The 17,421-nt window shown below is 38.7% G+C and overlaps 2 protein-coding genes across 2 annotated transcripts in view; both read left to right on the top strand.

Moving 5' to 3' along the window:
• The window catches only part of LOC145996278 (uncharacterized), a 397,051-nt gene that overhangs the window by 338,804 nt on the left and 40,826 nt on the right, over positions 1 to 17,421 (top strand). The gene's annotated exons all lie outside the window — the stretch shown is intronic.
• Positions 3,168 to 14,423, top strand: LOC145996544 (uncharacterized). Its single transcript, XM_083133046.1, has 3 exons — positions 3,168 to 3,413; positions 8,704 to 8,865; positions 13,929 to 14,423. Exons 1-3 carry the CDS (start codon positions 3,240 to 3,242, stop codon positions 14,421 to 14,423), a joined length of 831 nt encoding a protein of 276 aa, XP_082989172.1. The 5' UTR covers positions 3,168 to 3,239.

The raw sequence follows: 17,421 nt of genomic DNA, 5'->3' as shown, positions 1-17,421 counted from the left end.
TAAAAGATGCATAAAATACAACAAAGCGTGTTAGGCAGTTAAAATATTAAAATTGAATTAATAAATTATAAAATATAATTACTCCATGCTAATTTATAAGAAATTATAGCATTTTAAAATTTGTTTGTTCCTTAATGGGAAAATAACTAGTAGCTTATTTCTTCTGATCATTCTCATGTTAACAGATTTGTTTTCTTGGATAAATAAAATTGAACGTGTAAATTAAAATGTTTACATGTGCACGAAGCGGAAGAGCAACTCGATCGAGTATCGTGGTGAGACAAGATGACTTGGCACATCGTTTCAACTCGTGAATGAGAATGCATATCTTGTTCGCGATTTGATTTCAAGTTAAAAACACCTGTCTGGTCTTGTTCGCTTATCGATTTCAAAGCATAAATCGGTATCGTTACTGCAATGAGACGAGATTCTCGGACAGTACATTTTACACAGAGTGTCTCTCATCATCTCACCAACTTTGGAAGGGTTGGCCCTGTTTTCATTGCGATTTTGTAATGTCCTGCTACTTGTGAAACTGATTCACTTCCAAAAATTTCAGTCGTCTCTGTGGAGGAGTGGTTAGAACAGTGCGCTAAGAGGAATCTCGGAATTGAGTGTCACTTCATCAATTTCATTATATCATCACTGATTTTGATGTTCGCGATTAGCCAAAGTGGCAGAAGAGCAAAGCCTGGGCAAAAGTGGTATCCCGAGCCGCTATGTGTTTCCACCGAATATCGGCCTCAGGACTCCCTGCCCTCGTGCCGTGATGTGCTAACCACTCCGCCACGGGGGCCGGCCTTCCCCATCACATCTCTGTTTTATACTAAAGGCTATGATTGAATATGAATTTAAAATTTTGTGTGCGTCACTTAGGCTATTTTGCACCCTTCACTTTATACGGGATCCAGCCCCTTACCAGAACTAAAATAACATAACTGTAATGTCCTGTAGTAACTAAAATATTAAAATAATCTGATCGGTTAAAAGCTGAGGCTGTAAAGGCACTCAGCACACATAAGGACAAAACACAGGACAACACACACACACACATTCCTACGAAAATTATACTGGCCGTAGGTATAGACGCCAGAGCCTCGTTAGTCTGCAAAATGCAGTCCAGGCTGTACTATGTGGAAGTGAGGTTGACAATTGGGTGTACTACGTGGAAGAATCATCCCTTACATCCCTTAAACTATATTTCTCGAGACCCTTGATGTGCTAACCACGCCGGCATACATTATAGAATACTTGAGTTAGTTTTGTCAATATTAATTTTATTGATTGCATTTTTGTTTTGCAATGATTTTGCGCACTGAATTTTCATATTTATCTTTGCTTTTCATTTGTGTTTTACTTTTATTTTGTATATAATGCTGTGTTTCTATTGGTGTAAATTTGTGATTCGTCTCTAATAACGTTATCATTCCAATGTGATTTAAATTTTAATCTTCTAATCTCACGTGTATAATATGTAAGTATATGTATGTACACATGCATACAGAGAGAAAGAGAGAGAGAGAGATTGTATTGGGAAATTGCATGATATGATCGTTAGAGGGGAAATCCCCACCGTTCCCCGCATAATTTCAAATTTGTTCCTTGTATTACACAAAATATATTAAATTAATGTTATAACAAATTGAATATCCATTATAGATCGGATTATAAGAAATTGTGTATAACTGCTTGTGTGAGCGTGTGTTTGTCTCTGAGGTTCTTTATTAAAAAAATCAGAAAAACAGAACATAATGTAGTATTCAAATATATAAAGACCTTCATTTCACGAGTCCACTTATAATTAATTCATTATCATGTGGTTTGTTCTATTAGGTAATTCTTAACTGAATATAAAAAATTGTAAGTTATAATTTTTGTTTTAATACATGTTTGTTATTTTCACTAAAGGTTTATCATTTGAACTTGTGCTTGCTGCTTGTATTACGTCATTTTTGGATTTGGAGTAACAGAAAACAAAAGGTGTTTATTGTCTTTGATCTTGCTTTAGAAAATAATGATTGGTTGATTGATTTGGTTTATTTTACTTCGCTTTTCTGTCACTTTTTTGGGTAATCGCGAAGATCAGGATGAGTAATGAGGTGTACTAACCACTCCACCATGGAGGCCGGCGCTTTAGAAAATAATTAAAAGTAACAATCGCTTTCCACACTAAGTATTTTGTGTTGCAAATTATAAATTACTGCCCCCCTTTTCTGTTTCACCCTAATAGCATAGTGGTTAACGCTGTCATGTATTAAAATGGTCTGCTTGGCAAAAATTGTTATAAGTCCACTTTTATGCTCCAATAGGCTAATCGGGTCTCCCCGATGGCGTAGTGATAACGTCGCCGGTAATCAAGGGGTACCGTGTTCAATATTAAGTGGAGGTTCGGATCCCACTTTAAACTGTAGGTCCAGTCCCGACTATCCTATCTGCACATAAAGTGGACTTAAACAATAACAACTCAAAATAGGCTAATCGGAATATTGTAATCAAGAGGTCTGTGCCTAACACCTTCCCAAAATTTTTACAAGACTCCCCTAATATTTTTACTAACATTTAATTTATTGTAATTTTAGCGCTAATGGTTTGGCCGAACTTGAAAACTCCAGGACAAATTTGTTGGCTGTTCTTCGCTGCCCGTCATGGGCTGAGGTTGCGCGCTCTCTCTCTGCAAACAACACTCGCGAGTCGCGAGCTCGCGAGTCGACTCTTTCCTTCGTTCAAAGAGTCGCTAAAGTGTGCCACGACTCTTTGAACGAAGGAAAGAGTCGACTCGCGAGCATGCTCCTTCCCCTCTCATCGTACACGGCACGTTTCAGCCAGCTTTACTCAACTAGGGGTAGGGAAAAGGAACAGAGAGGACCCCTCTCCCCCCCCCCCTAGTTCCCATTTGCTGCCCGCAGAATCGACTTGCTTTCTTTCAAAAAATCCGGCCGCCAGGTGCGCATGCGCCTTCCTCGCAAAATTCGTGGAAAGGAGAGGGACGGGCGGAGGAGTCGTGGCACACATACGACTCTTTGAACGTGTCGTTCAATTCTGGTGAACGAGTCGTTCACCGCTCACAAGAGAGAGTCGTTACTTTTGAACGACTCGTTCACGAACGACCCGTTCACGAACGACCCATCACTAGAAACAGCCCTGTCTATGCCCGTCGTATACAAACTTCCCATGAGGCAATCTTTGTTTTATATTTTTCACTGAAATATGAAACTTTTGTGATAGTTTAGTTTAAAACAATGAGACCCAAATTACTGAATAGAAATTTTTATAAGCACACAGAAATAGGGGAGGATTACCATAATTTATGTCGGCTTTGCTTGACAAACACTAGTTCGAAACTGAACATCTGCCTAGATGAAGGACAAAGACGAGATATTCAAGGGAAAATATTAAATTGTCTATCCCTCATTGTGAGTATATTTTATTATTTGTAAGCATTACTTTAAATTTAATAGTTCATGAAGCTTTTTTCAGTGTGGATAATGTATACCTTTACCAATATTTTGGGAGCTCGCCTAGTTTTTGGCAAACCTTTGGAATAAAGGCGGCCAGAGTATGTTGCTGATCACATCACATCCGAAATGCCCGAGATCTGGAATATGCAGGTCACTGCACCCTGCCTTTGTGGCACGGTGCTAAATGCACGGGGAACATTTCCTTATCTAACCTTGCCAATATTTGGGGTTCAGTACACAAGAATCCATTACCCCATTGGGCCCAAGTTCTTTTTGTTTTTTTGCGATTTCATCATGTTACGAATGCAAATTTTGGTAAATATGCGATAACGCCCGGACACCTTTAACTCTTTTATTTCCTTTATTTTACCACTGGTACTTACCTTTTCTGCATTGCGGAACATTCTTTAAGGTGAAGTTATGCCTTTTTCCATAAAATAGTGTCAACTTTTTATATTACGAGTGATTATTTGTCTTCCTTGTTCCGCTTGGGTAACAGACAATATGGCATGCACTTGTCATGGATCATCGCGCCGTGCTTGTGTTTTTTCGTTTTGGAGCGGGTATGCAGTGCTTCAACCTTCTTAACCGAAAAATACCTACTTTCATGTTCATTATGTCATCACAAACCACTGACGGATAGCCCCTAAATACCATTCACGATAGCCCCAAAAACCATTTCTCGCAAGGTTAGGTTAGGTAAGCATAATTAAAAAAAAAAGAAAACAAAATTCTCGTAAAAAAATGCACGTTAGGAAACACTGACGAGACTGTGTGACTTTCGATGCTCTCGCCATCTGCACGCACACAATGGAAACAACGGCATAATATGGCAGGCAATGCAAGTTTCTTACGTAAAAAGTGATTAATTCTTGTTCGGCAGCGTTCAAGTACAAAGTTTTTAGTTTCCCATGAAAGAAAATACCTCCAAGAACGTCCAGAATGCTAAAGAAACTCATTTCAGTAAGTACTTTCTCCAGTAAATTTGAAGAAATCCGTCCGGGCGATATCGCATATTTACCCAAATTTTTACATGGATCGAATTCGATGTACGTCTGTTAACACATACTGCGGAGTTTTAGCGATTACTTAAGGTTTTGTTCAATATATGCTTTCGTGGTTAGGTTAGGTTCTCTTAGCATTAAAATAAAGTCCCTTAATGCATTCTACTAAGGTTCCGATTTACTTCTACATTCATTCCCACTCTTCTACAATATTTACTGTCGCTTGTCGACGGAGAATATCTTGTCCATAAAAAAGACATAGGTAATTTTCTAGTTGTTTTTTTTCAACATAAAAAAAAAAAATTGAGTCCAAACAGTGCTCATTATGGTATTGGTAACATTATAGTATGGGAGAAACGGATTCCTTCAAACTTACAGGAGAAAGTACTTACGGAAATAATTTTCTGTATCGTTGTGGAAGTGCGTGAATGTAGTTTTGATACATTTTAATGCGAACATCTCTGTCTGACACACTATTTCTGCTCCCGCCATTTGCTTTCTGTACAAGAGTACAATGTTCCGTGTGTTAAGATGACGCAACCCCATAGTCAGTGTTTCAGCTTCACCGTGTTTTCACTAGAACATGACATTTCGAGTATTTTTAATTTTTTTTTAACTATGCTTGCCTAACCTTACTTAACCTAACCTAACCTTACAGAAAATGGTTTTTGGGGCAAACGTGAATGGTTTTTGGGTCTAACGTGAATGGTTTTTTGGGCTAACGTGAATGGTTTTTGGGGCTAACATGAATGGTTTTTGGGGCTAACGTGAATGGTTTTTGGGGCTAATGTCAATGGTTTGTGGGGCTAACGTCAATGGTTTGTGAAGCTAGCGTCAATGATTTGCGACTTATTATCATAATTTCAAATCTAGGCACGAAAGTAGGTATTTTCCAGTGAACGAGGTTGCAACACTGCATAAATCGACAAAACACTTGCACAATGTGCTCTGAACCAGTACGCTATCACCATAATGTGTTACAGAATCGAAATAACAAGTAAGAGTAAGTACTCGTAAATCTAAGAAATAGACATTGAGATGCATTATTTCACTTTAGGAAATGTTCCACATTCCAAATTAGTACGTTAGCAATGTAAAAAAGTCTGAAATATATGATTCATAGGTGTTTTGCCCATACTATAATGGTACCCTCATTTCTTTAAGGAAGGTTCAAATTTCGTGTGACAATGATTTCCAAAATTCTACGATAATTAGTCTTTGTGCTAGGAGAAATCATGGTAAATATCCGATATTGCCCGTATTTCTTCAAATTTACAGGAGAAACTACTTACTGAAATCAGTTTCTGTAGGATTGTCGAAGTTCTTTGAGGTCTTTTCGGTAACAGTTTCATAGATCGGAGAGATATTAAAATCGCATATTTTGTGTTTCACGTGGCTCGTACTTACCAATTGTGTATTGCGGAACATAGTTCGAGTTGCCATTATGCTTTTTACACGAAAACAAACTCAATTTTTAACATTTCGAGTGCTTTTTTTTTTATTCCTTTCTTCGCTTCTGGAACATACAGTATGGTGGGCACACATTGACTCACGTTGTGGTTATGCAGTGTTTCAACCTTCTTCACGGAAAAATACCTACTATCGAGTTCGTCACCATTGAAAATTATACATTATGCACAGGTAGCTGACGGATAGCTCCACGAACCATGCACGGATAGCCCCGCAAACCATTTCCAAGAAGGTTATGTTGGGTTAGGCAAGCATAGTAAAAAAAAGGGGGGTTGAAACACTGACGGGACTGACGTCATCAAACGTACGCAGCATCCGGTTGTGGTAGGGCAAGCAAATGAAAGCAACGTCAATTGTGTGTCGCTGTGATATTTCTCTTGAAAAATACATGATTTCCTGGTTAAATATATTCAAGATGAAAGAAAATACCTTGACAAACATTGTAAACCTTTGAAAAACTCATTTCCATAAGTAGTTTCTTGTGTAAAATTGAAGAAATGTGTCTCCGATGTATGAAACTGTTACCGAATTTTCTTTCAAGGAAACAGAAAACTTTACCATAGCATGATGCAGAACAAGAAATAATCGCTTTTTACGTAAGGAACTTGCATTTTCTGTATCATTATGCCGTTGTTTGCATTATGTATGTGCAGATGGCGTGAGCATCGAAAGTCACACGGTCTCGCCATTGTTTCCAAACGTGCCTTTTTTTTTAAGAGATTTTTTTTAACTATGCTTACCTAACCTAACCTAACCTAACCTTGCTGGAAATGGTTCATGGGGCTATCGTGAATGTTTTTTGGGGGCTATCCGTCAATGGTTTGTGATAACATAATGAACACGAAAGTAGGTATTTTTCTGTTAAGAAGGTTGAAACAATGCATACCCTCTCCAAATCGACAAAACACAAGCAGACGCTTGATGATCCACGATGAGTGCATGCCATATTGTCTGTTACCCAAGCAGAACAAGGAAGACAAATAACGACTCATAATATGAAAAGTAGACACTATTTTATAGAAAAAGGCATAACCTCACCTTAAAGAATCTTCCGCAATGCTGAATAGGTAAGTATCAATGCTAAAATTAATTAAATAAACGAGTGAGAGGTGTTCGGGCGTTATCGGATAATTACCGAAATCATAAAACAATCGGAACCGTTACCGGTGCAGACACCAAATACACTACTTGACTCCAAATCAATGAACTAGACGACTTGGTGTTGCACCATGCAACCAACAAGATGCTACGGTGCAAACAGAGTCAAATCTAGTCAAAAAGTGCAGCCAACTACATGGGATTATAGAAATATATGGAAGCTAAAAATCATTCTCCAGAAAATATGCATTAAATAATCAATCGGTAAGATTCTCTGACATAGAAACCAGGTAAAAATTTGGTATTCCCCGGACACCTATAACTTCTTCTTTTGACATTCGTACTTACCTATCTGCTTCGCGGAACATTCTTTAAGGTGTATTCAAGTTCTTTTAATAAAAGTAATTGCAATTTTTTACATTACGAGTACTTCTTTCTTGTAGTCTTTTCGCTTGCCTGAGACACAATATGGCACATACACCTTCCTAGATAATCGCACGTCGTGCTTGTGTTTTGTTGATTTTCATTCGTTATGCAGTGTTTCAACCTTCGGAACCCAAGAAATACCCGTGAAAAAAGCTCATCTGATCTAATTTTTTTTAAAAGTTTTTCATATTGCTTTACGAAGAAAATTGTAATGATTCGTGGGGCTATCCGTCCCGGAATCGGTGGTAAATTTGAACTAAAAAATTATTTTCGTTTGAAATTTTTGAGTCTAAATTTCCTACAGATTCCCGTCTCTGCCCCTGGGGTAATTGACATGTTACTACCGTAATCCTGCTTCAGCTCCGGCTACCTGGCTTTCTCTATACAGTCCCTGTTAAAGGCATGTTAGAGATTGGCTGGAGTCACCTGCCCGCAAATGGGCCCTAAACTTGTAAATTTGAAGAAATCTGTTTTCTGTTCAAATCTACACGGAACTCTTTTAAACCGTAACTTCCCACGTCCCTGGACTCTCTTTGAACACGCATATACCCACAGCCCATTCCTTCAAACGAGTAGCTTACATTTCACTGCCACATTTTGGACATTCCTTTCCTTTCTTCAAGATCCCATGTTCAATTAAAAAATCCACTGCATGTTCCACACCCGGTACAAATTTCACCACGACACGTCATGTTTCTAAATTTCGTTGCAAACACAGACAGTTCGAAAAACTGGATACCCAATGAACATGAACAAAACACAGTCACTACGCGTGATGATGTACGAAAGTGTATGCGCCAAAGGCTATTCTCCGTTGGAGAATTAATTTTCAGCAATGAATATGAATTTCCGCTATCACACAAAACACCTTCCAGATGTTAGACAATGCTACAAGAACTTATTACCGTAAGTAGTTTCTTCTGTAAAAATGAAGAAATCTGTCCGGGGAATATCAGATTAGTACCCAAAAGGGGTCACATTTTTCTTATATTGAAACCAACATTTTTCACTTGGTGGTTTATTTTCTTATGTATTTTAAGGTATCCATTTCCTATAACCCTATCTATAGCAAAAGTAACCACAAGTAATTGGAGTATCGAAGTCTGACATTTAATATGCAATTAGTAATAAATATCTACTTTTGGGGTAGGCAAATAACATTTTCATAAATACCTATTATTTACCTACACAGTTTGTAAATACCCATGCTCCAACCCTACTTATGAATTCAATTTTCTCCATATCAGGTTACAGAGGATGACAGTTTGCCAAAGTTTGTGTGCTATTTGTGTGTAGACAAGCTAGAAGATTTCCAGGATTTCCACAGCATGTGTCATGAATCTGAAGACTTTCTCAAGGAATACCTGTCGTCTGCAGAAAAGGGGTGCAAGAGGAAGTCGAGTGATAAGGTAAAGATAATTTTATACTTGAACAAATGGTGGCATGTGTAAAAGTAAGTCATACTTTATTTGTTCATGGCGTGGTAATACATAGATGCATTTTTAAAAATTAAAATTTTTACACCTGCTATTACTAAGAATGGAATCATGTATTCTTTCGTGAAGACCCATAGTGAAAGTGGTATGTGGTTTTCTGGGCTCTTGTGTATAAAATTGTTTTTTTATTACTCTATTCTCCTCAATGTTTTGAATAGCAATGCATTTTTGTGGATGTAGGAGGTGACCCTTTCCAAAGACATCCAAATGACAACCTTGCTTACGCATAGCAGACTCTGGTCTGCATTGTTGCAGACTAACGATTCACTAGCACTTGAACCTCTAGCCAGTATAATCCTCTGTAGGAATTGTGTTGTGTCGTCCATGTGTGTTTGCAATGTTCTTCATCCACTTCATCGTATCACCATTCATCCTCATCTTTGCAATTAACCAAAAGTGGCAGAAACCTGAAGTAAAATAAATCAAATCTTTCATTCATTCATTTTTGTACGCAACATGGACCTCATTGAAACTTTTTGAAATTACATTCAGAATGAAATATACCTAGTCATATCATAAATTCTGTTACAAAGTTAATAATGAACTACAGGCACAGTAAGCAAGCTAATGTATTAATATTTGGATGTTACAAAGGTACAAGTCTTGTCAACACAGAGCACCAATCACTGTTCAAAATGGCCACCTCTGGCCTTCACACAGGCCCGAAGTTTCCGAGGACAGTCATCGATCGCAGCACGCATGGTCTCGAGGGGAAAGTCCACCATTGTCTTTACAAGAGAATGCTTGAGACTTGCAAGGTTTGGATGCCTCTTCCTACAGACCATGCCCACCAAAACGGACCACAACCTGTAGTCCAATGGGCTGAGGTCGGGGCTGCTGGATGGCCAATCAGCCGGAGCAATGAAATCAGGCACGTTCCTCTGAAGCCACTCCTGTGTGGTGTTTTACCTTGTGGGCCGGTGCCGAGTCCTGCTGGAAGCTCCACGGCTGATTGTTGAACATGGTGTGGGTCAACGATTTCACAAGTGGCTCCAACACTGTCGCTTCATACATTTTTGCAGATGTTTTCACACCATGTTCACATAAGTGGAGGTCATTTGTTGTGCCATCGTACGGAACCCACCCCCAAACCATCACTGAGGCAGGATGATGGCCTCTGAGGATCCGTGGCGTGTTTCACAAGCTTCCTGGGATGTCGAGGCATAAACACGGTCGTTTTGACGATTGTAAGACACTTCAATCGTGAAGATTTTATTGTCCGTGAAAAGGATCCCCCTGTGGCCACCATTTGTGTAACGCTGAAGGAGTACACAATGAACCACAGAAGTTATTAACCAATTAATGCGTCAACCAGCCCATGCTCTTTCTTATCCTATTAACACATCTATTATATGAATAGCACCCCGTGTGGCAGAGTGGTTAGCACATCGGCCTAGGCCTAGGCATCAGCATCAATGTCATCATATCATCATTCATCCCCATCTTCGCAATCAGCCACAGGAAAGTGAAGTAAAATAAATCAGATCAATCACTTAGTAAATGGATATTTTTGAACCTGGAAATGTATTTTCGACTAGCCATTTTTCTTGAGATTTCTGCACAGTGCCAGAGAAAGTTGTCTATTGTGAAATATGTGAGGATCATTTTAAAGAAAGTTATTACATGCTCGGAACTGACTACTTATATTATTGTGGAGGATGAAATTACTGTATAGTCTTTGGCCAAATGTAGCACATATTGCCAAAAGTTCTGGCAATAATCTCATGCTGTCAGCAGAAACATTTTTTCTAGGGATGGGACAGATTAATTGGTACACTATTGGTATTGGCCAATATAGGCATATCGGTTTATCGATAAAATTACTGATAATTTTACTGCATCCAATGTATCTATAAATATCTAATAATGTATTGCAATATTCTGCCATTTTGTCATAATTTTTATGGGATATAAACATACAATCTCCATACTTTTGTTGAAAGTAAATCTTTAAATATGCAGCTTATTTTGGATTGCAGTCATGTGGTAACACACACTTATTAAGGAGATGAATGAAGCATTTAGATTCTTCAAGGATCATGTAAAATTTTATATGGGATGAGTCGAACATTGGTTATCGGTATTGGGAAATTTCATATCGAGTCATCCCTAATTTTTCTATATATATGACTGAAGTACCAGCCTATGATGTGCACTATGTCATTGATGTCACTGTAGTGGATCTTCTAGCACTTCCGAACCACATTACTCAACCAGTTGGCCCACTAAATTTGCACCATGACTCCTTGGTGCTATGGTGCAGCAGAATCGGATGTCTACCAAGAAGTTTGTCATTTCTGACATATCCAGAAAGTTACTGTAATACCCACTGTTCACAGTGACAAAGGAGAACGACCTTGTAGTTGTAGACAACGAGATGCACCACCTAAATGTTGCTGGGTGCTTGTCAGAACTTTCACAGTGTTGGCAAATTAGTATGGTGAACCAATGTTGGATATCGAAGTGCTGCATCACCACAAGCCTGCACAAGTCCTTTGTGACACTTTGCAGCATTTCTTCCACATACAATTTGAATTTTGATGTAGAGAATTAGTTCTTTTCATTTGAACATTATTTAAGAGTGCACTAATCAATAAGGCTACAGTCAGCATATTGCTGTCACCACATGTCACTCTGAGGAAATTTGACATGTCATGTGTAGAGGCAGGTATAAAGTCATTATCAGATTCCGTGATTCATTGTTGCTACCAGTGGTAAGTGGTGGGCATTTTGTTAATCACTTTTTTTAAGTGCTCTCTTGTTTTTTGTTACATTAAGGCTTGATTCACATCTACTCTCAAGCAACACTCAGGTCACTCTCCCGTAACGCTCTGCTCACAGCCAGGGGTGGTCCCTCTGATAAAAGATCAATATTCACAAAATTATTCGAACGGACTGTGTAAAACATTGTAATACTCCAAAAACTGAACCTGCTTTGCAACACACGGAAAATGCCTCATTAAGCAATCAAATTGCCGTTCTTAAGTTGATAAGTTCAGCATGGGACTATATTTTCAATAATGCTGATGGAACAATTCAACAATGTTCGTTAAATGACAATGACTCCTTACCACAAGAATATAATTATTCTTTAGTTGCTTGTGTAACCACACATGTATGTCTTTCCAGTGACTTATTGCAAGGGTTGGTAGGGCCCCCTCGATGGCGCAGTTGTAGAGTCCTTGCATTGTAATCAAGGGGTAGAGACACATAGTGGTTCGGATTCCACTTTAAACTGTGGGTCCAGTCCCGATTAGCCGTACTGTGCATAAAGTGGATTTAAAACAACAAATCAAAATTAAAAAGTAAAATTATTGCAATGGTTGGCTATTGTATTTGACCCAATAAAATAAACTTATTGCATGAGGCAGATTCACGTGAACCAAAAATAGCCCAAAAAAATTAATTTACCTCAAAATGACAAAAATGTATTCACTTGTTGAAATTTTTGATTCATCGAAAAGTTTGTTAAGGAGTTTAGTTTGTGTTTTAAGTCCACTTTATGCACAGTAAGACTAATCAGGACTGAACTTACAGTTTAAAATGGAATCCAAACCCCTATGTGCCTCCACCGGGAATCGAACGTGGGACCCTTTGATTACAAGGCAACAATGTTACCACTGTGCCATCAGGGAGGCATCGTTTGTTAAGTAGGATTCTCAAATTCGGTTTTCATGAAATCGAGAAAAATAATATGTGACTGAAAAAACTGTACAGTTTGTGAAGATAATTACTTTTAACACGTTGCATGTTTTAGGCTGTCTCAATAGTATAAGCTTAAAAATTATTTGTTGCAAGTAATACTACTTGCCCAGAGATATGATAATCTACATAGGCATTATACTTATTTTAACATGTGTTGGGCTCTGATTGTAACTGTTTGCATATATGCAGTTTACTGCCACACAAGCGGTCATTCTTCAATCTGGTCACAAACTACACAAGCTGGAAACATTGTTGGGATGCAATGGCGACACCAACCCTGCCTGTTTATGACCTGCGAGGGGTGGAAATGCGACTCCCTCAAAATTCCTAGAAACATCGAAGTGCTCGGTTCCTACACTGACATCCACTATAGGCAACATCTGCTGCCTAATAGGTAGCCATAGTCAAGGTGAAGTGATCAGCATGAGACTCCAGCCAGTACTCCTTCCCCCAGATTCACCAGAGCCTCTTTGATTAGAGGTTTGGTGATAATTGGAGCTGGGATGTTGCCTGAAAAAACCACCTGAGATCACTCACTCCGGTAATGAACTACACTTTCTGTAAAAACAACCCATGCACCCTTGTAACTCAGTCCCATAATTGCTGTAGAGAATGGGTTCCCAGAGTACATTGTGCTGCATGACAGTGTACTCTAGCAGACAAAATATCAACCTCTACATCAGTGTGTGTGTTCATTGTAACATCTGGTGTAGGAAAAAATATTACTGAGGAGTCATATACTGACTGATAGCCTTCATACCAAGCAAATGCAAACAAATAAACAGTGCAGATGCAATCTTATGTCGTGGAGGGTAAATGTTATCCTTCATTCACCATTGAGGTGTGCCTGGGAACACTGAAGCAGCCTTTATTTGTTGGTGGCTTCTATACTCCATGAGGCCTTAAAAAGATCGCTTCGTGGGCTTGCAGCAGATGACAATATCGGGGTGTGTCTGCGAGAACCAATCAGATTCACGAATGAGCGAGCCTGGTTGCCACAGCTAGCTGGCTGCTCCCTTCTGGAAGGATGAGTGACCTCTGTCTCTTGCTACCTCGGCCGGCCTGTTTGTTTGGCTGAGGAGCAGACGGCACGAGAGTATAGGCAACAGTGTGCGAGCGACATCTGTTGTTAGCCCACGAAGCAACCTTTCTAAGACCTCCTGCAGTATAAGCTGCATTAGGATAGTGATTTCTGTAGGAAGAGGGAAGGGTTGTTTTATATATGAAAAGGCAATATCATAAAATTTATGTACCTTACGGTTGTATTTCAGAATCATTCTGCATCCTCGTCTCGTGGTAGTGAAGAAACTATGCCTGCTCCAGTATCTGACATGGGTTTCCCTCTTCCAGAAGTGACAACAATAAAGTCTGAAATGGAAAGTGCTGATTCATTAGTTTGTGAACAATCATCTCTGGAGAATGTTTGGCTTCCGGACGAGTCGTGTGTCAAGACTGAAACCAAATCATTCGAAGATCCTCGTAATGTTGACATCAATTTATCCAGTCAGTACATTGATGAAACTTTGGTTGATAAAGTTGAAAGTGAGAGTGATGAAAAATTGATGCATTTTGAAGGCACAAGTGAGGAAGCTCCTAGTGAAAGTGAAGGATTTTATCCATATGACAGTAAACAATTTGTGGAGAAAGTACCAGCTGAGGATAGTGACAATGATGCGTTAGTATTAAGTGATGATGAGGACAGGAAGAAGAATGCAGTGATCACCGAAGAAGTGGAAGGCCAATGGACAGATCCTGGAGAAAGGTAGGTGAAGGAAATGTTAGTACAAGGATTGAAAGCGAACATGACAGTACTAAAGTTCAAAATTGGACTATATTACGTACGAGTTACAATGCAATTAATTTATTGAATATTGTCACCAATGCTGCATTGGTAGTGGGTTATTCCATACAAGATCATCCAGGTATCCACCCCACCATTTCAGATTTGGATGAAATTTGGTGTGTGATATCTGTGGATAAATATAATAACCCATTTTTTTTCATTTTAGGAATATCAACTCTAGTTTGAAATTTATAGTTCTTTAAAATTTTCTGCCATTTGATGGAATTTTTTGTGAATTTACATGCTCTACTTCACATTGCTTAAAAGTTTCAGACCCAATTATTAACATGAAAGTTTGAAATTTATCATAATACTTAACCAAAATTTTATGGGGCGTTTAATATGCACATATTTGCTTTTGTAACTTTTCTATTAATTTTTACAAACTTGGACTAATTCTCATCAGTGTTGGCTATTTTGCCTGTTTTTTTGTATAAACAAAATACAACTGTGTGGTTTGCTGTTTATACAGATATTCAAGTTTGTAAAATATAGACCATTGTGAACCACACAATGAAATGCATGGTTTTTAATAAGCACAAGTAGAAGCACCTGTTCAGCCATATTCTAGAAGTATGTACGTGGGTCATTCCACGTCAAATCAACGAAATTAAATGCACTTTTCAGATTCATGTCAAGAGTGAGGCAGTCAGAAATGATGAGAAGAGATGTATGCATCAATGTTTTTGTTGTTGGATCTTGGAAATAGATTGTGAAGGGGTGAACTGTTGCCTGTGCATTGTTCCAGTGGAAACCTTGGGCTGCATCCTAGAGAATGAAAGAATAGTTGTCAGCGAAGTCGCAGATTACAAGATATCCACCTTCTTTCAGAGATTGCTTCAAATGGGTGAGGTAACTGGACTGTTGACTAGCAAGAAATGAATGTTGAAGAAGTTTCGGAAGTTTTTCAAAAGTATACTGATGAATTCTTCAGTAGGTTTGACTAATGTCTCAAGAGATGTTCTTTTTTCAACTTTTATCCACTGTTTGTAGGTGATGTTTTGAATGCAGTTGAGCTCGAAAGCTTCTTCAATCTTCCCGTGACTTCTTCACACCCAGAACAGTTTTTCAGGGTGGCGACAGACCTGGAAAACCGGGAAAAGTCAGGGAATTTGAGGTGTCAAAAAAAGTCAGGGAAATGTCAGGGAATTTCCTCTTCATTGACTTTTGTTTTAAATTTATTTTGACACCTCAAATTCGAACACTCTTTGGAGGAAAATTGTTATAACTCGGGTACTATGGAAGCAATCTACTTCGGATAACTTTTGTTTTGCACCTAAAACATTAGCGCATGTAACCATGTACAATTCAGAATGCCGGACCAAGGAAGGGGGCTTGGGCACGAAACCCGAATTTCAATTGAAAAAAACATAAAAATCTGGAGTTTGCCCCCTCTTCTCCCGCTATTTTGGGGAGAAGGCGCAAACTTTAGTATTCCTTTCAAAGAATGTACATTTCTCAAGAGAATGAAACATGTTTCATGTTCTTGGGTGCCATACAAGTTGAATAATAAGCCAAAATGTGATTATTTTTTTTTTACGAAAAATATGTAATTTGCATTTTTTGAGGAAAATTGCTATAACTCTGGCACTATGGGAGCAATCTACTTCGGATAAGTTTTGTTTTGTAGCTAAAACATCAGAGCATGCAACCGTGTACAATTTAGAGCTCCGAACCGAGGAAGGGAATTTGGGGGGCTCGAGCCCCGAATTTCAATGGAAAAAAGCAAAAAAATTGTAGTTTGCCCCCTCTTCTCCCACTATTTTGGCAAGAGGGTGCAAACTTTAGTATTATTTTCAAAGAATGGGCATTTCTCAAGAGAAAGTAACATTTTTCATGTTCTTGGGTGCCATACAAGTTGAATAATAAGCCAAAATGTGATTTTTTTAAAGAAAAATAGGTAATTTGCCTTTTCGGAGGTAAATTATTATTACTGTGGCACTATGAGAGCAATCTACTTCGGATAAGTTTTGTTTTGCAGCTAAAACATCGTAGCATGCAACCGTGTACAATTCAGAATGCCGAACCGAGGAAGGGGGTTTGGGGGGCGTGACCCCCGAATTTCAATGAAAAAACCATAAAAATCTGGAGTTTGCCCCCTCTTCTCCCGCTATTTGGGAAGAAGGCGCCAATTTTAGTATTCTTTTCAAAGAATGGACATTTCTCGAGAACATAACATTTTTCATGTTCTTGGGTGCCATACAAGTTGAATAATAAGGCAGAATGTGATTATTATTTTTTTTTTTACGAATAGTAGGCTAGGTAATTTGCATTTTTGGAGGTAAATTGTTATTACTGTGGCACTAAGGGAGCAATCTTCTTTGGATAAGTTTTGTTTTGCAGCTAAAACATCATAGCATGCAACCGTGTACAATTCAGAACGCCGAACCGAGGAAGGGGGTTTGGGGGCGTGAACACCGAATTTCAATGAAAAAACAACATAAAAATTAGGAGTTTGCCCCCTCTTCTCCCATTATTTTGGGGAGAAGGCGCAATTCTTAGTATTCTCTTTAAAGAATGGACGTTTCCAAAGAGATTGAAACATGTTTCATGTTCCTGGGTGCCATACAAGTTGAATAATGCGCCAAAATGTGAAACTCTGTTCGGAAATGTGGCATGGATATGTTGCAGAGGGGGTGAGAGGGGGGAGGTTGGTCATCAATATGAATTTCCCAGGCTTGCTCCAGACCTGTGTCAGATTTTCCACCCAAACATAAGAGTATGAAGGTCCAAAAAGCACATTCATTTCGTAATCAGCATCATGATACCATATGGTATCGTTGGGCGAGTACGACCTTACTCTGATGATACCATATGTATCATCGGGGGAGTAAAGGTTAAGCCTCTAAATATTACGTGGAAAATCCATTGAATTATCATTTTTTCTTGTCCGTATGGGAGTAGTAAGAGGACTTGTCAAC

Source organism: Lepisma saccharinum, chromosome 12 (assembly GCF_977018435.1).
Source record: "Lepisma saccharinum chromosome 12, izLepSacc3.1, whole genome shotgun sequence".
NCBI lineage: Eukaryota > Metazoa > Arthropoda > Insecta > Zygentoma > Lepismatidae > Lepisma > Lepisma saccharinum.
Note: the sequence above shows the minus strand (reverse complement) of the source record. Positions and strands in the feature narration are given on the sequence as shown.